A 24,113-nucleotide genomic window follows, 5' to 3' on the forward strand; every position below is an offset into this window, starting at 1 on the left:
AGCCTCCTCAGGGTCTGCTGCTGGAGAAGGTCTTATCAGGTCTTTCTTGTTTTCTGTTTGGGTCACACCTGGCAATGCTCAGGGATTATTCCTGGCTCTACACTTAGAAATCACTTCTGGCGGTGCTCGGGGGACCATAAGGGGATTCTGGGAATCGAACCCGAGTGTAACCAAGTGTAAGGCAAATGCCCTACCCACTGTGCTATCGCTCCAGCCCGGTCTTGTTTTCTGTATACACCAAGTGGGTCAAATTTGGGACTGGGGGCTTTATTAATTTCCAGAAATTTTATTGCCATGATAAAATATGCAGAGGGTTTTTTGTTGTTGTTGTTGTTGTTGTTGTTGTTGTTGTTGTTGTTTGGGTTGCACCCAGCAGTGCTCAAGGTTACTCCTGGCTCTGCACTCAGGAATTACTTCTGTCAGTGCTGCTCGGGGGACCATATGGGATGCTGGGAATTAAACTGGGGATTGAACCCTTGAACCCGGGTCGGGGTTGGCTGCGTGCAAGGCGAACTCCCCACCTGCTGTACTATCACTCTGGGCCCTATGCAGAAGCACAACTTTTCTAAACATTTTATATCATTTTGTGGGTCTATAATTCAACAAAATGTTTTGGGCTTTTATCTTTTATTCGAGTCAACACAACATTTCTTTTTCATATTTCATAAAGGTTGCTCTTGAAATCCGGTTGCAAAACACCACGGGTCGAGCTGGAAGAGATGGGACCCTCGTTAGATTTGGTTCTGAGGAGGACACATCTGGCTTCAGATGACCTTTATAAGTTAGCTATGAAAGTGCCCAAAGCCCTCAAGGTATGTAACATGCAGATTGGCATCGTGGTTACTTGTATATTCCTTTTTCTTTCTGAAAAGAATATATGACATATTACGTTAAAGGTCATACATACAAAGAGATCAGTAGAATAGATAAAACTAGATCTTGGAACTGTGAATAGGAAGAAGAAGCAAAAAGTTGGAGAAACCTGGCAGCCTTCAAGTGTGACTAAGAACTTTCTGGTAGCCAAGACTGCCACTTTCTAGGGGGAAAAAAAATGGAGAATCTTCTTGGGCATTGAAGAAGACTGGGCATGTGAGTGGTAGTGACAGTGCTGGTCACAAATCCTTCAGTAAACACAGAGCTGTTTTCTCTGCGTGGCAGTGGCTATTGTATTCCCTAGTATCTCGTCTCAGAATGTGGTCAGACAGTATACCTGGGAGTTCTTAGAAATGCTGAGTCTTGGGGCTGGAGTCATAGTACAGTGAGTAGGGTGCTTGCTTTGCAGGCGACCTACCTGGGTTCGATGCCTGGCACCTCTCCCAAAAAAAGCGGAGGGGGGGGGGGGAATGTTCTAATCCCATTCTACAACCACTGAATTAGGACCTAGTTTTCAAAAGATTATCAAGTGATACATTTGCACTTGGTTTGAGAAGAAAGGTTTATTGGGGTGCAGACTAGATAACTTTAAGGGGGGGTGTCACTAATGAAAATTGTTAGTAATGTAGTTGCATATTAGATGTTTGTCAATTCATGATAATAGAGATCATTAATTTTGTTTCATAGCCAAAGAAGAAGAAAAATATCTCCCATGATACTTTCGGTACAACTTATGGAAGGATTCACATGCAGAAGCAAGATCTAAGTAAACTACAAACCAGGAAAATGAAAGGGTTGAAGAAGCGACCTGCAGAAAAGATAACAGAAGACCAGGAGAAAAAGTCAAAGCGAATTAAACCAAATTGATGGAACTCAGCTAATAACTTCCCTTTTATTATACTCTGATTATTTAACAGAATTATTATGCATCAAACATTTCAGAGTTTGATGGAGTTTCGGGTTGGTTTTTTGTTTGTTTGTTTCTGCTTTTTGGGTCACACTCAGGGATGCACAGGGCTTACTCCTGGCCGTGCTCGGAGGACCATATGGGATGCCGGGAATCCAACCCTGGTCGGCCGCGTGCAAGGCAAACATCCTACTCCCTGTGCTATTGCTTCAGCCCCTCACGTAATTTTTATAATATAATTTTCCTAAACTATGTTATAAACAGTGACTACTAATACTGGTTGAAAGTAACTTTCTTGAGACATCACACCCTTATGTACCACCTTCTCTGTAAGTTGTTTCCCTTTTGCTCCGGGGGGCCTAGCTCGAAGGGCGGGACAGAGGTTCCCCAACTTAATTACTACCATCTTTTCAGAAGAATTATTGGTCCAGCCTCCAACAAATCTACCTTCTTTAAGCAGACATAATGCATGACTCCCCCCGACCCTCACCTGACCCCAGCTGGATCGAGGGCGCTGCCATCCCACCTCCCCCGCCTCTGCTGCCCACTGTGGGAAAGACTGGCTGGAGTGTATGCTTTGCAGGGGGGATCCCTGGGTCTGACCCCTGAGTGCAAAGCTAGGGGTGGTTTACAACACACAAGCTGAAGATATTTCTTAGGCCCAGAGTGATAGTACAGTAGTAGGGCAGGTGCCTGAAGCACAGTTGGGTGTGGCCCCAAGACAACAGAAGTGAACTAACATCTTTCCGCCACACCACCAGTTCCCACCAGAGGGCTCTTCAGTGGTATTCTTTGGTATTCTTTGGAGAATTTCTGGGTTAAGAATCAGATAAAGGGAGGAAAGCTTGGAAAATAAAAATGGCACACCGATACTTGCAAGTTGATTCTATATTTCCCAATACTCATTTTCAACCTGACTTGTTATTTTTGGCCCGGGGGTAACCTTCATTACTCTGCCTGGAATTCCACCAGTGGGAGACTTGAGACAGTAAGCTTTGTGTGTCAAAATAAGTGTTTGAGAGAATGCAATTGCCTGATCATTTCCATATTCTCTAACTCAGTGGAGCTCAGCTGTGCCCAGGAAACCAAAGGTCACAAAGAGCCCTGGATGTCCATGCATGGTGAAGCAGTAAGCCAACTAGCTTGTTTAGACTTTTTCTGGAGGACTGGATCTGTGCCTAAGAAAATGGCAAGAGATTTTGTATCCTCCTCTTAGTGTTCTGTACTTGTTTTTCCCTAAGAATGGAATTTAGTTTTTTTGAGTTCTGGTAAAGAAGTTCCTTTAGGGGCCATAGTACTGTGGGTGTAGTGCTTGCCTTGGTGCACAGCTGACTCAAGTTCAGGCACCACTAAGGTTCCCTGAACATTTCCAGAGTGACCTCTGAGCACAGTCAGGACTAACACCGCTGGGTGTGGCCCCCAAGTAAAAAAAGAACTCCTTTATATAATGTAAGTTATTTGCACTGTAAGAGCAGAAATGTGCATAGACTGTAATACACTTTATGAAGTAGAAATGCTTTTGTTTCCAAGTCCATGTCAAGGAGCTCCCTTTTTTTTTTTGCTTTTTGGGTCACAACAGACGATGCACAGGGGTTACTCCTGGCTCTGCACTCAGGAATTACCCCTGGCGGTGCTCAGAGGACCATAAGTGATGCTGGGAGTCGAACTGAGGTCGGCTACCTGTAAGGCAAATGTCCTACCCACAGTGTTATCACTCCAGCCCCTCCCTTAACTATTTATGTTAAGTTTGTTTACACTAAGCAAAAACTAGCATCTCTGTCCATTGTGGTGGAGGGGCACTTCTGGTGGGCCCGGGGACTACTGCCCTTGTGTTCAGGGATCATTCCTGGTGGTGTACTGGGGACTTAAGGTGGTGCTGGGGTTGAACTGGGCTCGGCTGTTTTCAAGGAAGCACCTGAACTGTATTAAATCTCTGGCCCCTATCTCCCATATTCTCTACCTTCTTGTGAACACATTCCTTCAGCCTGTCTTTCTCTTCTCTTTGCAGGATAATACTTTCCTCCCCTCATAAAAATGAGAGCTGGTTGTCACTCATACATGCTGCTTGAATGTACAGTCAGCAAAAGTCTATAACAAGTTCAGTCTTAGATCTGAAATAGACATTCGTATTTTATGTCTTAAATGGGGAGGAAGGGCTGAAGTGATTACTATCATCTGCAGATGCATGGGCAATATATGGGGAGGGAGAAGTCATCAGAGGGACAGGAGATGGTGAGAGAAGTTGGATGTGTAGGTCTTCCCTAAGGCCTGACTTCTAACTGATCCATCTAATGATTTGGGAAAAAATCTTGAGTCTTTCTCACCAGCCAGTTCCAGAGAGAACCTTGTTCTCCCGGCCCTTTTTCCATCAGGAAGCTCTACCTAAGCAATTAATGGCAGTTTCAACTAACTTTACCATAAGGATGGCTTTATTTCATGATTTGGGACATTATCATCACAGTATCACTGTATCACTGCCGTCCCGTTGCTCATTGAATTGCTCGAGCAGGCACCAGTAATGTCTCCATTGTGAGACTTGTTACTATTTTTGGCATATCGAATGTGCCACGGGGAGCTTGCCAGCTCTGCCTTGTGGTTGAGATACTCTCGGTAGCTTGCTGGGCTCTCCGAGAAGGATGGAGGAATCAAACCCGGGTCGGCTTCGTGCAAGCAAACGCCCTACCCGCTGGTGGTGGTTATTTTTTTAAATCTTTCATTCCTACCAAGAGGTGCTTAGAGGCCTGGCAGTTACTCCAGGCAATCCTCAGCCAACTGGGCTGAAGTTTCAGTGCTAGGTTCCTACGGTGCCAGGAATCCTCAGGGCTGTCCCAGCAGCACTTGAGGGACCCCAGGACCATACCTCATGAATCCATGCAGGGCGGAGGATCAAACTAGGATCGGGTGTATGTAAGGTACATACATAAAAGGTTCTGTCGAGTCAGTAACCCTACTTGTTTAAGATTTGGTAATGGCATCCTCTACTATATAATTTTATCTAATGGTAAGTAAATTTATATGCATTTTCTGAAGTATACAGTGTTAATGAAATTGAATGCAGAGACTTGAAAGATCTTGTTTCACCACGTTCGGTGCTTAGGGACTATTCCTGGCTCTGTGCTCAGGAGCTGATCCTGGCAGTTGGGGAGGTTCCATGTAGTGCTCAGGCTCTGTTCAGTGCTGGGCACTGAACCTGCGTCTTCAGCAGGCAACGTGTGTGTACAGCCTGTGGGGCTATGTCTGTGACCCTCGAAGTCTTTTTGTTGCAGTTCAGAACCACTTGGAGCCTTTGTTCAACTGCTTATATAATTTTGTAAGGTGTAATCTCTTAATTTCCAGGTGACTGTAATCTTCAGAGCATAATAAAAATTTACTCCATAGTCTAAGTTAGAACATTTCAATAGAGATGGTAAATGACCTGTCTTTGGAATTTGGGTTGGTGAAGAATATAGTCTTGCCTTATTCCAAGCACCTTACATTTTTCTCCTAAAGCTGTTATTACTAACAACAAATTATATGATCTCATGAACTTTGACTCCCTTTTGATTTAATTTAATTTTATTTATTTCCATCTACATCTGTTTGTGCTCAGAGCTTACTCCTGGCTCTGTGCTCAAGGATCACGCCTGGGGGACTTGAGGGACCATGTGGGGTGCTGGGGATCCACCCCAGGTGGGACTCTTTGGAAGAAAGTGCGTCACCCGTTGAACTGTCTCCAGCCCTTGATTGCTTTTTTAAACTTAAGTGCTCAAATCTGGTCTTCTCACACACAATTCAAAGTAGACATTCAAATCAAGAACGAAAGCAGGATGGGGCTGGGAAGAACTTTAAGTCGGTAATAAAGTCCAAATAGATAGTCATCTAGCCAAAGGAAGGTTTACTTTTCAGTTCAATTTTAATCAGTTTTATCCATCAGAAGATTGTTATCTCAATGCCAGACTTTGGAGACTTCAGCTCTAAGCAGAGCGACAGATGATGCTTTTATGAAACCCACACGTCCCTCTCCCACACCCATGCTAGAGCCTAGGATTTCTGGAGGCACACTAGGTGGGGGAAGGGACGTGCAGCCAGGGTGAGTGAAGCTGGGTTTGAGGCTTGTGTTCGGGTCCTCATTCCTCAGAATTGCACGTGAGCTCAGGAGGAGGGGCCAGGAGGCAAAACAGCTACTTACCTGGTACATTTGATGAATTACACTGGTGGGGGCTGGAGAGTTAGTACAGTGGGTAAGGAGTTTGGCTTGTATGCAGCCATCTCTTGTTCAGTCTCCGGTACCCTGTGTGGTACGGCAGCTGGCCCCTTGGTTCTGCTGCTGAGCTGACTACTAGGTGATTTCCACATGCAGTAAGTGAAAACAGCAGAGCCCACGTTGGAGAAAGACCAGAGAGGAACCCTCGGGGTTAGATGAATGGAAAATCAGTGCCAGGCAAGCACAGTCAAGTCACCTAGAAGGAATTGTTGGGGAAATAACAGTGAGGCAGAACTGCTAACAGTTCTCTGAGATTTGGCTCTGATGGCAGTGAAGGGGGATGATGATGTCTAAGGTGGCTCGGAAGGACCTAGCCTGGGTGCCTTAAGAACTGAGAATAACTAGTCAGTGTTTGTACCCATCTCAACTCTGCATTTATCAAGCTGTAGGCCTCGTGTTAGAGTTATGCCTTGTATATGGTTACCATTTAGAAAGTAAAAGTTTTTTTCTCTTTCAAAAAAAATGTCTTTTGTTTGTTTGGGGGCAACATCTGGCTCTGTGCTTAGAAATTGGCGGTGCTCATGGCACTATATGGGATCCTGGGGATTGAACCCTGGTTGGCCGCGTGCAAGGCAAATGGCCTACCTGCTGTACTATCACTCTGACCTCCAAAATGTCATTTTTCTGATTAGTGAGAAAGTTGCTGAGAAGTAAATGTAAATCACCTGTCTGGGCAAGAGAGGGATAGGGAGGAAAAAGAGAGAGAGAGAGAGAGAGAGAGAGAGAGAGAGAGAGAGAGAGAGAGAGAGAGAGAGAGAGAGAGATTTGCATGTAGGAGGCTCACATTGGATCACTAGCTCCATAATGTCCCCACACACCCTTGTATGACCCCAAGACCAAAATAGTAACATTTTGCTTTGTTTCTTATCACTTTTAAAATGCAAGTTCCAGACAGTAGTACAGCAGGTAGGGTGTTTGCCTTGCATGTGACTGACCTGGGTTTGATCCCCAGCACCCCGTATAGTTCCCCCAGCCAGCCAGTCATGATCCCTAAGTGCAGAGCCAGGAGTACTCTCTGAGCACTGCCAGGTGTAGCCCCCAAATGAAACAAAATGCAAGTTTCAGGAGCCAGAGAGATAGTACAGGCAGTAGGAGTGCTTGCCTAGCATACAGCTGACATGGGTTCAATCCTGGAACCCCATATGGTCCCTTAAGCCCCCCAGGAGTAAACCCTGAGCACCAGGTATGGCCTCAAAACAAAAAAATGCAAGTTTCAGAGTTGGAGAATGCAGGGATTAAGGCACTTGCCTTGCATCCTGCTGACCCTGGTTTGAACCCCCAGCACCCCTGAGCACAAAGCCAGAATCTGTATTAAGTGTGATCCCAAACTAAATGCACCCCCCACAAGTTCCTAAAGAATACTAGTGAATCTCACAATATTGAACAACAGAAGCTACATATCAACTAATAATCAGCTTTTTTCTTTTTTCTTGTTATATGAAGATATAAATGTGCAAAGCAAATCAAAATTAAGTCATTGGTTAAATTTGAGAAGATGGGATTTTGTTTGTTTGGGGCCACTTCCAGTGATGCTCAGGGATTGTTCCTGGCTCTGCACTCAGGAATCACTCCTGGAAGTGCTTGGGGGACTATATAGGATGCCAGAGATTGAACCCGGGTTGGCTGCATGCAAGGCAAATGCCTTCCCCTTTGTCCTATCACTCCGGCTTAGTGTTTTTGACTTTCTAAGACCTTCCCAGCAATTCTGGGGCACTAGAGGTACACCCATTGGTACTCAGCAGGCCATGCCGTTACGCCTTTGGGATGTGGGGATCTGGACATGCGGGGCATGTGCTCCAGCCCTTTATTGCCTTGGCCCCCACCCCTGGTTTTTTTCTGTTAACATTCCTCTTGTGAGATAACAAAGACATTGTTGTTCTCTGAATTATTTTACTTGGTGTAATGACTTCAAGGTCCACCTGTGACACAAATAATAGGCATTTCTTTTGATTGTATTGGTGAGTAATATTCTGCGGTATTAATATATACCACAGCTTCCTTATCTGTTCACCCATCAGTGAACATTTGTGTAGGTCGTTTCCATGTCTTACCGGCTGCACATGGTGCTGTTATGAACATGGGGGTATAGATAGCTTTTTGAGTTACTGTTTCCTTTGGTCTTATTCCCAGAAGTGGAGTTGCTGGATTTGTGGGTTCTATTTTTAATTTTTGCAAAGGAAATCTTTATTGGCAAGCCTCAGAGCTTTGTCCTTGACCTTTATCTCCTTGAAAAACTTTATCTTCTACTTGAATAAAAACAGAGATGACAGTCTTACATAACTCTGTGGGTAAAATAAAGAAATGAATATTAGATGACATAAACATAGAATATTTTGGGAGATCAAATATATTGGTAGGCTTGGAAAGTTGACAAGAGGGAGGCGAGGAGAAACAGTGAAATAAATTAAAAAGTTTGGTACATGAGGGTTAGGGAGATAGTTCAATACAGGAGGAGTTCAATTAGTTTGATCTCCAGCACTAGTTAGTCCTCCATGCACTGCTGGGAGTGAGCAGAAATAACCCCAAAAAGTCCAGTACCTACCTAGGGGGGAAATACACAAGATAAAAGAAGCATAATTCTACAGTTAAGATATGATCTGGTAAACCAACAGCTATAGAACAGGCTTCAAGAACGAGCTCGAGGAAATTCAAACTATACTGATAAAAGTAGATCACTCAGTTCTACTGAATGAATGAAATGTTTATGTAAGCTGGGCAAGAAAATCTGAAAACAATAAAACCTGATATGAACATGGTAATAAAGTGAAGTTGACAGAAGCCAAGTATTCACTAATCAGCTCAAACTATATCTCTGGACCAGTTCTGCAGAAATCGGAACTACCTGGCGTGTGTCCAGAACAAGGGATTGATATTTCCCCGAACTTTGCCAGAGATGGTTTAATAGGTGAAAGCACATTCACTGATCAAGGTTTGTATTGGTTTATTGGGAATAGATGTTTTCATTTCTCCTTGTTAGATGCTGAGATGCAGAAAGACTGGGTGGAGCTCAATGGCTCCCGTACACCAAGAGGGTCACATTATAGTGGAAGAAAGGAAGCCGCTTCTTTTTTTTCTTTTTTTCTTTTTGGGTCACACCTGGCTGTGCACAGGGGTCACTCCTGGCTCTGCACTCAGGAATTACTCCTGGCGGTGCTCAGGGGACCATCTGGGATGCTGGGAATTGAACCCGGGTCTGCCACGTGCAAGGCAAACGCCCTACCTGCTGTGCTATGGCTCCAGCCCCAGGAAGCCTCTTCTTGTAGCCAACTAGGATGTGTGTAGAAGGCAATAAATGAAACAGTGTGTGGGCTGGGGCCCCATTCTGCTTGGCACTGTCAGGAATCATCCCTGAGCAGCTGGGAATAGTCCGTGAGTGGCACTAGTGGTGGCCCAAAAACCAGCCAACTGGGGCTGGAGTGACTGACAGCCAGTAGGGCGTTTGCCTGGCATATAGCTGACCTGTGTTCCGTCCCTGGGACTCTTTATGGTCCTCTGAGCCCATCCAGGAGTGATCCCTGAGCAGAAAGCCAGGAGTCAGCCCTGAACACTGCTCAGTGTGACCCAAAGAACAACAATCAAATAACACCACCACCACCCCACCCATACACACACACGCACCTCCAAAAACCCACCTGGGTTTAACAACCAGTTAAATAGTTTTAGCTCTACCAGGCCCAAGCAGTGTTGGCCCCAATTAAAAACAAACAAAAGTAACAAAAGCAAAAATAATAGGGACTTGGAATTAAGTGGTACCTACCAAGGTATTAACTCCGATAAAAGATATGATTACATGGTTGGAAAATGTATTAGAGGATTAAATCTTGTAATCGCTCATAATTGCTGTGCAAATTCGAGAATAAAGGAGCTGTGGAAGGAGGAGAGCGAGGATGACGAGAATATTGTTATCCCGTAGAAAACCTGCCGCCGGCCCAGGGCTGCCGCTCAGTGGCAGCGCACTTGCGTGTGTGTTTCTAGGTTCAGTTCCCGGCACCCCAATAAGGAAACAAAACTCCCTGCAAGCTTTGTCCATCCACGCGCTCCTTCAGTAGTTACCTAGAGGCTTCTGCAACAGAGAGGTATGTAGCCCTGTGTGATTTCATGGCCTATAATTCAAGACAGCACAGCATCGCATGCCCGTCTCTGCCATGAGGGCAGCATGTGGGGTTGCCAGCTGGGTCAACTCTCTGCAGCTTCTTTGCCATGAGATTCTGTGTCCCAAACAGCCCTCCCAGCTTTGGTCTGAGTGGCCTTTGGGGACTCTGCTAGTCTTGTCCCCATCCCTGCTCATCCTCAGGCTCCTCAGTTTGCTGTAAAAGACAGCTCATTGGCCAGCTGCAGACAACAGCTGGACTCTGCAAAGTTGTCAGGGAGTGTTAAGTTTTCCTTCACATCCTCACTAAAGGTCCGGAGCTGTAGTCCAGTGGGTAGGGCACTTGCACACTGCCAGGCTGGGTTCAATCCTGGACACCCTCCATGGTCCCAAGAGCCTGCCAGGAGTGATCGCTGAGTGCAGAGCCAGGGGTTAGCTCAATCACTACTGGTTGTGACCCCAAAACAAACTAAAAAAGAAAACACACCCAAGTTAAAAATAAATCACTGAGATATAATAACATTCACCATGTAATGTTACACTTCAGTGGTCAAAAGCAGTGCAGCCATCACCATTTGTCAATCCAGAACTTGTTTTTGTTCGGTCTTTGGGTTACACCCGACAGTGCCAGGGCTCTGTGGTCGGGGGTCACTCCTGGCGGTGCGCAGGAGACCATTCATTCATATGTGGTACTGGGGACTGGACTGGAGTTGACTGCAGGCAAGGCAAGGGCCTTATACCTTGTACTATCGCTTGCCCTCCTTTCCTTTCTTTTGAATTTTTTTTTCTTTTTGGGTTACACCCGGCAATGCTCAGGGCTGACTCCTGGCTCTGCACTCAGGAATCACTCCTGGTGCTGCTCGGGGGACCATATGGGATGCTGGGAATTGAACCCGGGTCGGCCGAGTGCAAGGCAAACGCCCTACCCACTGTACTATCACTCCAGCCCCCGTACATGACAGGCAAGTGCCCTAATCTCTGTGCTCACTAGCCCAGAATTTGTCCTCCTCACCATTCTCTACCCCCAGCCCCAGATCTTTACTCTCACCCATCACTGGCCCTCGTTCCTCGAATGCCTCTAACTGGGTCTCCATTTTCAGCTTCTTCCATTTCTCACCTTTTACTTCTGCTGCCTCCATCTTCTCTGCTGTCATGCCAAGGGTTTGGGACGGCAGTCACAGAGTAAGCTGGGGATCAGGAGGCCAGGGCCCATGAAGGGGGGCACCTCCATAGAACTTGGGGCTCCTCTAGATACCATTATCAGTATCTGTGGGAGTGTCTTAGATGCGCCTGATGGATGATCGATAATAAATCTGTAATACAGTCGCATTTTGCTTCCCAACTCAAAAACATTTATTTCACTGTCTAGCTCAGAATGAAAAGAATGATCTGGAATGGAGGACAGGCCCCTGGGGCAAGGGGTTTGATTGACTTTCTGTCTCTATGGATTTGCCTGTTATGAAATTTTCCGTATGTGTTCATCGGTGATTAGGTTCTTTCACTTAGGCTGTGTTTTAGCATAAGGTTCGACCATGTTGTTGGGTGTATTAGTCCTTTGCTTTTTTGCTGATTTTTTTCTTACAGCTTCTGCCCCATTGTGTGATCATAGCAGAGTATAACCTTGAACTCATTGTCACTCAGTTTGTAGCAAAGAAGAACCAGGCCCTTTGAAAAATGGATGAAGTTCTCAATATGTATATAGACAGAAGCAGTGCTTTTGGGTAGGTACTCCCAAGTGGTATTCAGGAGGTTTGCCACCCCCCCCCCCCCCACACCACCACCATTCTAGCCCAACTGGCCTGAGGATTCAATGGTGCTTAGGCCCTCTGATGATGTAAATTAGCTGGGGCTCTGGGGGTCCTCCAGGACCACACGGCAGCCATGCTGGGGGCACCCTGTGGTACCAGAAATCCACCCCAGGTCTCATGCATGGGAGGCATGTGGCCTAGCTTCTGTTATTAGGCCTCGGCTCCCATTAGCGATGCTTTTTATGGGATTTTGGTGAAACAGTGAAGCAAAGTTTGTATAGTCTGTCTCTCAAACAAATATGCTCGCAAAAAAAAAAAAACCAGGTCTCCAGAAGCTGGAGCAAAAGCACAGAGGGTAGGGCGGCTGCCTTGCACGCAGCCAACTGGGTTCGATTCCCAGCATCCCATATGGTCCCCTGAGCACCGCCAGGAGTAATTCCTGAGTGCAGAGCCAGGAGTAACCCCTGTGCATTGCCAGGTGTGACCCCAAAATCAAAACAAACGAACAAACAAGCAAACAAAAAACACACAAACAAACAAAAACCAGGAAAAAAAAGTCCCAGGTCTCCTGAGCCAGAGAGCCAGTACGCGGGTTCAGGCACTTGCCTTGCATAAATTCGGCTTCCCATTCCACTTCCGCCCCTACACCACTAGGGGTCAGCACTTCTAAACGCAGAGGCCCAGGAACGAACACCTAGGTGTGACCCAAACCTCGTCCCTCCCCCGAATAAAAGTTTTTTTAAAAAGAACACGTCTCCAAAATCAAAGTCTGCTTAACTCATGCTTACAAAACAACATAAACTGTAAACATTTTCGCTAGTTTGGGTTTTATTTGGGGGGGTTTGGTTTTTGGATCATACCCGCCAATGCTTAGAGCTGAGTCCTGGCTCTGCGCGCACTCAGAGATCACTCCTCGCCCTGCTGACAGGGGGACCATATGGGGTGCCAGGAATTGAACCCGGATCCTCCGTGTGCAAGGCAAGCTATCACTCTGGCTCCTGGTTTTAATTTTTTTTTGAAGATAGACTCCAAATCAAGCCTTCCTCTCCCCACTGTGCACGCAGTTTGCTATGAAGTGTTGCTACTTATTTTTCAGTAGGTTTCCTTTAAGCAACATTTTTCTTTTTTTCCTTTTTTCCCCACTGTTTTTCTTTTTTAAAAAAAAACTGTATTATTGAATCACTGTGAGATAGACCCTTACAGAGCTGTTCATGATAGATTTTAATCAGACAGTGTTCCAACACCCATCTCTCCACAAGTGTACATTTCTCAGCACCAGTGTCCCCAGGTTTCCTCCCATCACCTGCCTCTATGGCACTTTTCTTCTCTCTCTCTCTCTCTCTCTCTCTCTCTCTCTCTCTCTCTCTCTCTCTCTCCCCCCCCCCCCCCCCCCCCGCTCCCTGCCCCCAAGCAACCCTTTGCTTACTGTTTATCTTTTGTTGTTTTTTTGGCCAACCTGACAGTGCTCAGGGTTGACTGGGCACTCTGGGATTACTATTAGTGGGTGGGACCATATGTGGCACTAGAGATGGAACCCTGGGGGGGCCGCATGAAGGCAAGCAGGCTACCCATTGTGCTACTGCTCCAACCCCGTTTCTTTATCTTCATGGTCCCCAGTGGCTTATATTTCCACTAGGGTTCCATAGAGTGATGGTTTTAGGTGGTGAGAATTATGAATTATTTTTCACTTCCTCTTTTCCTTTGTCTTTGTTTTCTTCAACAAACACACAGTATATTTGTAAATAAGAGCAGGAGGAAAGAAAATGGAAAGGCTGAGTGAGAGAGCCAGTTGCGAGGGTCAGATTTCTGCTGGGGAGGCTGGCTGGGCAGACCTGAGGGCTCTGAGCTCTAGTGTTTGGGGGGCCCGTGTGAGAGCTTGTTCTCCAGCATCCTGCTGGAAGCATAACGCTGGGCCTGGCATTCTCTGCAGTCCATCCGATCCTCCTTTTGAACATCTGCAAAAGCCACTTCTCTTTGGCCTTGGCACCAGGAAACGTCTTCCAGGAAGTAGTTTCCTTTGTGTTTAAGTGATTCATCTTTAAAAAAAATTTTTTTTAATATTATTTTTCCTCCACTAAAGTGGAGGAAAAATATATTTAAACACTAAGTTTTTTACAAGGTTGTTCATGATGATTTGTTATAGACATTCAGTGTTCCAACACCAATGTCCCACCATCACTGTCACCTTCCCTCCACCGTTGTCTCCGTTTCCTCAACCACCCCTCAAGCCTGTCCCTGAGGCTGTAGCAGGCCCACAACAGTTTATTTTATATTGTTTGTTACTACTATATGGCTAACAGGATAGTAAAAAATTTTTCCATAGAAGAAAATTTGTGAAAATTGTATTTCACCAAGGGGACATGAAGTCCTTGTCTGAGGGGTTTACTTCAGTGATTCATCTTTGGGCAGGATTCATAGTACATGGGAGCAGGCTCTTACCTTGCATATAGCCAGCCTGGATTTGATCCCCAGTACCACAAATGGTCCCCTGAGTTGAGCTAGTAGTGATCTTGAGTACAAGGTCAGGAGTCAATCCTTAGCAACGTGGTTGTGCCCCCTCCCCCAAAAAAAAATTGCTTCTGGATTTCCATTTTTTGGTGGAGGGTGGGTGGTTTGTACTATATCCTGCTGTGCTCTCTGGCAACTCCCTGGCTTACTCCAACCCCTTGAGCTCTCTCCCTGCCTCTTTAGTTACCTCTTTCCCCCCGCCCCCCAATTTGGGCCTTACCCAGCAATGCTGGGGGTTATTCCTGGTTCTGCACTCAGGCATTACTCCTGGTGGTGCTCAGGGGAATATATGAAATGCCAGGGATCAAACCTGGGTTGGCTGCATGCAAGGAAAGTGCCCTGCCTGCTATGCTGCTTTCTATCCCCTTTACTCACAAATCTTGTGCTCCTGGCTATGATGTTTGCATCTTTTTGTCTATTGAGCTGCTTGCTGGAATCATACCTTGTCAGTTGCATAGCTCACACTGGCAGAAATATCTTTTGTGAATTGGCGATTATAGACAGCAGAGCTCCCAGAAAAAAACAGCATAGCTGTTGGAACCATATTGAGAGCATGTGATGGCACTGGGACTTGAACTCATGGCCTCATACCTGCAAGGTAGACACACTAAGCTACTGAGCTACCCACTGGTCCCCTGACTGATTTCCTTTTTTTTTTTTTTTGCATCACACCTGGCGATGCACAGGGGTTACTCCTGGCTCTGCACTCAAGAATTACTTCTGATGGTGCTTAGGGGACCATATGGGATTGCTGGGAATCGAACCCGGGTTGGCTGCATGCAAGGAAAATGCCCTCCCTACCTGCTCTGCTATTGCTCCAGCCCCCACCTGACTGACTTATTTTGCTCTGTAGAACATTTTCATTATTTTTCCATTGTGTGGTGTGTGTGTTTTGACTTTTTGGGTCACATCTGGTGATGTTCAGAGGTCACTCCTGGGGAATTACTCATGGCTCTGCACTCAGGAATTACTCCTGGTAGTGTTTGGGGAACCATATGGGATGCCAGCGATTGAACCCAGGTCGGCTGCATGCAAGGCAAATGCCCCTCAGGCTGTACTACTGCTCCAGCCCTGTTTATCCATTTTATACAATATATCAGTAGTCCATCAATTATATAGTCAACAAATCCCACTGTATGTACACACTTGGCTGTGCTCAGGGCTTACTCCTATCTTTATGCTCAGGGCTTACTTCTATCTCTGTGCTCAAGGCTTACTCCTATCTCTGTGCTCAGGGACTGCTCCTGGCCATGCTTGGGAGATCATGTGCAATGCCATGCTTGAACCCAGGTGAGCTGTGCAAGACAAGCATCCAACCCCCATACTATCTCTTCAGCCTCTCTATCCTTTCATCTGTTGATGTCATTTGGCTGGTTTCCATTGTTGGACTATTTTAGTGAACATTCTTGTCATATAAATTTGCATTCTCTTTTTGTTTCTGGGCCATGCCCAGCGGTGCTCAGGGGCAATTCTCTGCTTTGTGCTCAGGAGCCCCAGGGCTTCTGTCTGCACAGCAGGTGCTCAGCCCTCGAGCCATCTCCTGGGCCTTGAAAACCTGTTTTTAGTTTTCTTGGATGTATACCCAGGAGTGGGATCAACACATGTTAGATCTCATGGAATTCTATGTTTAACTTCTTGAAGAGTCTCCAGATTATTTCCACAGCAACTGCACTGTTCTAACTCCCACCAGCAGTGTCCAAGGGTTCCAATTTCCCCACCTGCTTACCAGCACTTGTTTTCTGGTTTTATTATAGCTGTTCTTGTAGATACAAAGATATGTCTTGTGTGCTCTCAAACTTTTTTTTGTTTGGTTTTCCCTCTCCTTCCCTTTGTTCCTGCTATGATGGCTGGGGTCGCACACTTGGTTGTGGGGTGCCAGAGGCCATGTACTCACAGTGGAACTGCAGCTCTCCGTGGACTGCGGACAGAGCCACCTCCCAGGGCCTGCGCATGGAAGCCGTGGAGAATGCTTGTGTTTCTCAAAGGTGGTCCTGAGTGTTTCATCTTACATCCTTAAAAAAGTGGCTATCCCTCCAGCTTGGGGCTGGAGGGATAGCACAGCAGGTAAGGTATTTGCCTTGAATGCAGCTGACCCAAGTTCGATTCCCAGCATCCGATATGGTCTTCCGAGCACCGCCAGGAGTAATTCCTGATTGCAGAGCCAGGAGTAACCCCTGAGTAACGCCGGATGTGACCCAAAAAGAAAAAAAAAAGTGAACCCTGGTGTGCAACACTGTCAATGATTGTTCCAAAACCACACCCTCCACTGGAGTGCCTGTTTCCCCCCAACTAGTGTCCCAGGGACACATCTCAATGCCTCCAGCCCCCAGGAGAGCGCAGTTTTGTAGACCAAGGCTTCAGTTCTATTGCCTTTGGCTGTTTGTTATTCCCTTACTACATTTCTTTGTATCTTACATATGAGAGATCCTTCTGTATCTACCTGTTGAATGTCATTCATCGGGGTAGCCTCTAGATCCACTCATGTAGTAGAAAAATGTCATGATTTCATCTTTTCTTAAAATGAGTAGTATTCTACTGTGTATCTGAACCATCGTTTCTTAATCCAGTCATGCTATTTAATGCTTGGGTTGCTGCTGCTGCTTCTTAGTGGTTTTTTTTTTATTGTTATCCTCCTCCCCCCTCCTCCATCCCTTCTTGCTGACACCAGGCCCTCCACTAAGACTCCTCAGGCTGCCATGGCAGTCCTAGAGGTGCAGGAGGTTTTTGTTGAATGAGGTTGTCACCAAACTTTATCCAGAACTTACAACCATGTCCAGGACATATTAAATAGCTGCCTGCCAGCTGTGAAGGAGACTCCTCCTCCCCCTGACCCAATACCCACTTTTCTCTTGAATCGGCTTTCCCAAGCAGCCCTATAGATGGCCCTAGACCCAGCCAGAGAGGCAGATGTTCTGTGGGAGGGACAAGTGCACCATCTTCTCAGCTTTGGCACCACCCGAGTAAGTCTGAGTGTTGCCTGCACCAACAGTAATTGGGTTTGGCTTTGGTGGCACTTTCCTGGGCACTTGCAGTCTTTCCCCCACCTCATCATCTCTGGCTGTACTGACCTGGATGCTTCTTTAGGAACCAGCCACCAGGGGAACCTGACTTTTCCCCATACAGTCCACCTTCTGAGAAGCCTCTCCAGAGACAGGAAACTCTGAACCTCAGCTCTAGTTAGGCACTCATTTCTGCAGACCCTGGGATTGCTTAGTGCACCCCCTCATACACACACACACACACACACACACACACACACACACACACACACATTCTCCAGATACTCCAGATATCTCTGGGCTTGTCAGAGCATCAGGGAGCCTCAGATTACAGACCAGACATTGTGGAATGAGCAGGTTAGGACTTATAGGCTGGAGTGATAGTGCAGTGGGCCGGGAGCCTTGCCTTGCATGCAGCCAACCTAGGTTCAATCCCCAGCTCACCAGGTAGTCCCTGAGTCCTAACAGGAATGATCCCTGAGCACAGACCCTGTAAGTAAGTCCTAAGGGGCTAAAAATAATAATAACAATAATAATAATAGCAGGCTAGGGCTTATGCATAATTGGATTATTTGGGCAGTACCGTTCCAGACCACAAGTTACTTCTAGAATGTGAAACTCTAATAGAAACAGGAGATGAGATTACAGCTGAGGTGGTGGAAAAAGATGACTCAGATTAGCAGGAGCCTGGGTGAAACCCTGGTAGAATTGGGTTCCAAGGCATGAATCCAGGGAAAACAAAAAAGTTCCCCAAGTTGAAAACTAATATAGCCCTTGAACCAGAACAGATACTCAGGTTTGGCAGAGTCATTGCCACATTCTGGAGTTCTGGTGAAAATAGACCTTGGGGAAGGGAATTCTGGATTGTCCAATGGGGCTGAAAAAGAAGTTTGACTTCTGGGCATGTCTCTGCTGCTCAGCCCTCTGAGGCCAAGGGTGGGTAGAAGGATGGGTGCCACATCCTTGCAGCCCGAACTTATGCTGAGTGCTCTTGGGGTGCTGGCCACATGGGGGCTTCCTTTGGGAGCAAGACCTCGTAGATACTTCTTGGAGACAATGTCTGATGCTGCTGGGCCTTTAGGCTCTGCAGTTCCATTTCTAGGACTCGGTCCTAAGGAAATAATGGTGAGGGATAGCATTACAACCATTATTTACAGTGTCTGAATATTAATGGAACAAAAATATCAACTGACAATAAGTATTATCTTGTTTTCACAATGGGAGGTTACCTATATGCTATTGGGTGGGGAGGGATAGGGTGGTAGTGGGCACAGCCTGCAGTGCTTTGACACGGTGCTCGGTGGGTGGTTCTTGACTCTGTGCTCAAGAGTGACCCCTGGTGGTGCTCAGGGAACCATACGTGGTGCCAGGATTTGAACCAGGTCTGCTGCATCCAAGACAAATGCCTTAACCCTTGTACTATCTTTCTAGCCCCTGTATATGCAATCTTAATGTTATCGACTCATGAGTGTACCCAATAAACGTAGATCTAAATTGACAACAATATACTACTGTAGATGACACCCATGGAGTCAGGTTTTGGTGACAAGATGTATGTATGTGTGTGAGCGTGAAATAATTCTCTCAAGATAGATCTGCTTACACACAAAACACTGAGATGGGGGGGCTGGAGCAATAGCACAGCGGGTAGGGCGTTTGCCTTGCACTCGGCCGACCCGGGTTCAATTCCCAGCATCCCATATGGTCCCCTGAGCACCGCCAGGAATAATTCCTGAGTGCAGAGCCAGGAGTAAGACCTGTGCATTGCCAGGTGTGACCCAAAAAGCAAAAAAAAAAAAACAAAAACAAAAACAAAACACTGGGATGGGTCTAGAGGCTGAGAAGATGCTCTTGTCCTTGCCTCAGTCCTTTGCCCTTTGCCAGATCAAGGAAGATGCAACCATTGCTCTCTGTCTTCCACCATTTTTTTGTTTGTTTGTTTGTCTTTCCTGCTGAGCTGGAACTCAGGGCTCTCACTTCCTGGGCCCCTGCTCTTCCTCCTACGATCTAAAATGAAGATAGTTTGTTGTGTCACTCAGGGTGTAGGCTTATGAGTGAGTCTGTCTTTGCTGCCTGAGAAACTCAGCTTTTACTCTAAGAGTCAAAGATAAGCACATCCTCTCCTTTCCCTGGGAAGTTTCTCCTTCCTCTTTCCTGATGCTGCAGCTGTTCTATTTAATTTAATTTTTTTTAGGGCTGGAGAGATAGCACAGAGGGTAGGGCATTGGCCTTGTACACAGCTGACCGAGCTTCAATTCCCAGCATCCCATATGGCCCTCTAAGCATTGCCAGGACTAATTCCTGAGTCCACAGCCAGGAGTAACCCCTGAGCATCTCCAGATGTGGCTCCAAAACAAAACAAATATAAAATACAATTTTTAAAAAATTGGGCCACACTGAGTGGTGCTCAGAGGGCTGTTCTCAGCTCTGTGCTCAAGGAGGTTACTCCCTACAGTGCTCAGGGGACCGTGTGCAACTGAGGATCTAATCTGGGCCTACTGCATGCACGGCACATGCTCAGCACACGAGACTAGCACTTCAGACCCGTTGCGGGTCTTTTAGCACAGAATCCCTGTCCCAGGTTCCTGGGCACATGCTCAAGCATTTGTTTCAGAGTGTGCAGCCAAGGGACAGGAGAGATAGCACAGTGTGAAGGGCATTTGCCTTGCGTGAGACTAACCAGGGTTCAATAGCAGGTACCCCATATGTTCCTCTGAATGCGGAGCCAGGAGTAAGTCCTGAGCACAACTGGATATGGCCCCAAACACTTAAAATAAAAAAATTTGCAATCGTGTGGATTTTGCATACGTATGGCATTTAAATAGATAATTTTTTTTCTTTGCTAATCTGATTCTGTTTTGATTACTTATCCAGTCCAAGAGGCACACAAAGGGGTAGCCTCTTGTGCCCTACAGGGAGATGTTGCATTGGTGCTAGATACCTATATTTTTAAAGTCTTTTCTTTGCTTTTCCTTTTGTTTTGGCAGGGACACAGTGGCTGGAGGTACATTGGCCCTCTTGCAACCATAAGGATGTAGGTTATTGTACCATGGGTATAGAACAGACAGAAAAAAGACACTTGGGGGCAGGGGTGGTATGCTGGAGCAACAGTACAATGGGTCAGGCACTTACTTGCCTTGCAGGCAGCTGACCTGGATTCAATCCCCAGTACTCCATATGGTCCCCTGAACATCACCAAGAGTAGTAGCTCCTGGGTGCAGAGTGAGGAGTAAGCCCTGAGCATTGCCTGGTGTGTCCCCACCCCCATGCCCCCTCTACCACTCCCCCCCCAACATAATGGAACAAATTTAGTCTTCAGAGGATCCCCTTGGGCAGTTCTGATCAGCCCAAGCCCAGTCTTTGTTACATGAGAATAATCAATGTCCTCTTGTTTAAACTGCAGAGGTAGGAATTCCTATTGAGTTGATACCGATTGAAGCAATTGACTGGAGTAGAAGAAGAAAGATCAATACTTACCTTTGATAAGTTCAAATCAGAGGTTATTAGGGCCTGGCTTAGAAAGACAACATGGAGTTGGTGACAACTGGCTGAGCACCCCCACGCTGACAGCAAGGGTTTCCCTCTTTTCTCCAGAGCCATTGAGTCCAACCTGCTCTCCTTGGCCCTTTCTTAAAATTCTCTGTCCTTTGCAGCCTCGTTAAACTTTTGGGTGGTGAGGGGGACACCTCATGCTGCTCAGGGACTACTCCTGGCTCTGTGCTTAGGATGTGTGGAAGAATCTGCTCCCTGTGGTTCTCAGGGATCTTTGGGGACTGGGGACTGATCCTGGGTCTCCCTCATGTAAAACATGCATTCAGCCCATTGATCCATCTCTCCAGACCACAGCATTCAGAACATCTACTCGTCCAAGATGCTATGCTCTGGAGGGATTTTTCAAAAGTGCACTGATGGCTGCTTCCTTGTAAGGTTGGTTATTTTCTTTTTTTTTTCTTTCTTTTTTTTTTAATTTATTTATTTTTAATTAGAGAATCACCATGAGGGTACAGTTACAGATTTATACACTTTTGTGCTTATACTTCCCTCATACAAAGTTCGGGAACCCATCCCTTCACCAGTGCCCATTCTCCACCACCTGTAAACCCAGCGTCCCTCCCACCCTCCCCAATCCCATCTCCCCCCCACCCCACCCTGCCACTGTGGCAGGGCATTCCCTTCTGTTCTCTCTCTCTAATTAGCTGTTGTGGTTTGCAATAAAGGTGTTGAGTGGCCGCTGTGCTCAGTCTCTAGCCCTCATTCAGCCCGCAACTCCCTTCCCCCACATGGCCTTTGACTACAATGTAGTTGGTGATCGCTTCTCTGAGTTGCCCTTTTCCCGGAACGTGAGACCAGCCTCGAAGCCATGGGGTCAAGGGTTGGTTATTTTCAAAGGTTATATGCATAGTGTACTCTACTTGTTATATTTTATTTTATGACCAGAACATATGCAGCTTGATATCACTGTATCACTGTTATCCCGTTGCTCATCGATTTGCTCGAGCAAGCCCCAGTAACGTCTCCAGTGTGAGACTTGTTGTTACTGTTTTTGGCATGTCGGATAAGCCATGGGTAGCTTGCCAGGCTCTGCTGTGTGGGCGAGATACTCTCAGTAGCTTGCTGGGCTCTCAGAGGGCCAGCTTGATATAACTGAATTTTTTTTTTTTTTTGCTTTTTGGGTCACACCTGGTGATGCACAGGGGTTACTCCTGGCTCTGCACTCAGGAATCACCCCTGGCGGTGCTCAGGGGACCATATGGGATGCTGGGAATCGACCCCGGGTCGCCTGCTCGCAAGGCAAACGCCCTACCCACTGTGCTATTGCTCCAGCCCCATAACTGAAAATTTTTACAAAGCAATCTTTGAAATAGTTGCTACATGCTTAAATGTTTTTCATGTTTTTTTTTTTTTACCCTGTTAAAAGAGTTGTTATCCCCTAGGGCTAGTGTGATGGTCCAGAGGTTGTGGCACTCATGTGGCTTGCATCCTTCTGACCCCAGTCTGAATCCCAGGCAACACAAATGGTCCTCAGTGCACCAGGGATCACTACTGAGCACAGAGCCAGAAGTAGCACCACTGGGCATGAGTGGGCACCCTCTTCACCCTCCCCCCAATGTCCCTGAGCACCTCTGTATGTGATCCAAGCCACCACTTACCCCCCCCACCCAAATCCCAAACAAACAAACAAACAAACAAAAACATCACCACCACAAAAACCACACTGACAAATAGTATTCAGTGCAGAGACTAGTGGCTCATTAGACAACACACTCTAAACTGCTAGCAGGGTAGAATTGGGACAAAAACCTCTGCCTATATTTGGAAACACCAAGAAAATGAAGAGCCAGTGGACATAACCAGGATGTGGGGGCTGTTTGTGGGCAAAGTTGTCACGTGATTCTTGGCCTTGCATGTGGTTGGGAGGCCTGAAAGTTTCCTGGAGCATGTGGACTTACACAGGCCAGTGAACTCCAGACAGAAAACAATCTTATTTCAGGGGCAAAGTTCAGACTTCCAGTCTCTACCTTGGTCTGTTGAGTGAGCTTGTGGGCGTCGTGACCTCTGCGTGCCCCCACCTCCAGGACTGAGATGACCTCACACTTGATCTTCTTGGCTCACAGGGTACATCTGTGAGCCCTGTACAAGGCAGGCCACTTGCTTTCTGTCGCCTTGGCTGCAGGGCGACCGAGCACAGAGCCAAAAGTAGCACCACTGGGCACCCCGTTCACCCCTCTCCCCCAAAGTCCCTAAGCACCTCTGCATGTGATCCCAGCCACCACTAGTCCCCCGTTCCCCCCCTCCCCCAAACCCCAAGAGGCAATCCAACTGCTCCTGGGAGATCCAGCATTTGTCGCCTGATGTACTTTTTGTCACCTCTATGTGCTTTTCTAGTACAAAGAGGCAGGCAACTTTAATCTGGCAATCTGGCATAGGCTCCAAGATACACTGAAGCAAGATGCAGGCAGCCAGTGTCGTGGACTTCCATGAGAGCCGGAAGCCGGAAGATGATGGACTGTCAACGGCCTCTTTGCCTATGTGTGGGTTCTGCTATAAGCTGGGAACTGGTTGATTAAGAGGGAGGGATGGGAGAGAATGCACTTTTCATGTGTTTTGAATTTTTTTTTTTAAATCCTATACAAGTTGCGGCCTATCCAGATTAATTATTTCCAGTCAGCAGCTGAGGCAGCCCCTAAGATGACTTGGGTGGGGTGGGGGTGTTCCCAATCAGTGCTCAAAGACCTAGGGAGCCACTCTAAGCAATTTCTGGCCAACCGTGCTGGACAGTTTAATCTTAGGCCAAGTGGTGCTGGGATCATCAGAGTCATACCTGGTGGTGCTCGAGGCACCATGAGCTACCAGGGATGGAACCCAACACCTTGCACAGACTCTGACCCCAGAGCTTTCTCCCCTAAGGTAGATTATAAACCTGTGTAATACCGTGGTTTATATTTTTGTCTCACTTTCTTTCTGGTTTTTGGGCCACATCCAGTGGTGCTTACAACTTACTCCTGGCGGGGCCAGTCCTGGCAGGCTCAGAGGACCCTATGGAGTGCTGGGGATCAAACCTCGGTCCATCATATATACAAGGCTATACTATCTCTTGGGCCCTAGCTTAGAATTTTAAGTAAAACATTGTATTTGTGTCTAAAATCAATTTTGCTCTTTTTTGATCACTTAACAATTTTCTTCTATTTCAAAGGGTGAGAAAAATATGAATTATAATAAGGAAAATACGTTGCTTTTTCTTCCC

The 24,113-nt window shown here is 46.6% G+C and overlaps 1 protein-coding gene across 1 annotated transcript in view; it reads left to right on the top strand.

The window, feature by feature from the left end:
• Positions 1-1,826, top strand: part of RPF2 (ribosome production factor 2 homolog) — a 30,153-nt gene extending 28,327 nt beyond the window's left edge. Inside the window, exons 9-10 of the mRNA XM_055136863.1 lie at positions 671-812; positions 1,561-1,826. Of these exons, the coding sequence (XP_054992838.1) occupies positions 671-812; positions 1,561-1,740 (322 nt within the window). The 3' untranslated portion in view covers positions 1,741-1,826. The remainder of the gene's footprint in view (positions 1-670; positions 813-1,560) is intronic.
• The last annotated feature ends 22,287 nt before the right edge of the window (positions 1,827-24,113 follow it).

Source organism: Sorex araneus, chromosome 4, assembly GCF_027595985.1.
Source record: "Sorex araneus isolate mSorAra2 chromosome 4, mSorAra2.pri, whole genome shotgun sequence".
Taxonomy (NCBI): Eukaryota; Metazoa; Chordata; class Mammalia; order Eulipotyphla; family Soricidae; genus Sorex; species Sorex araneus.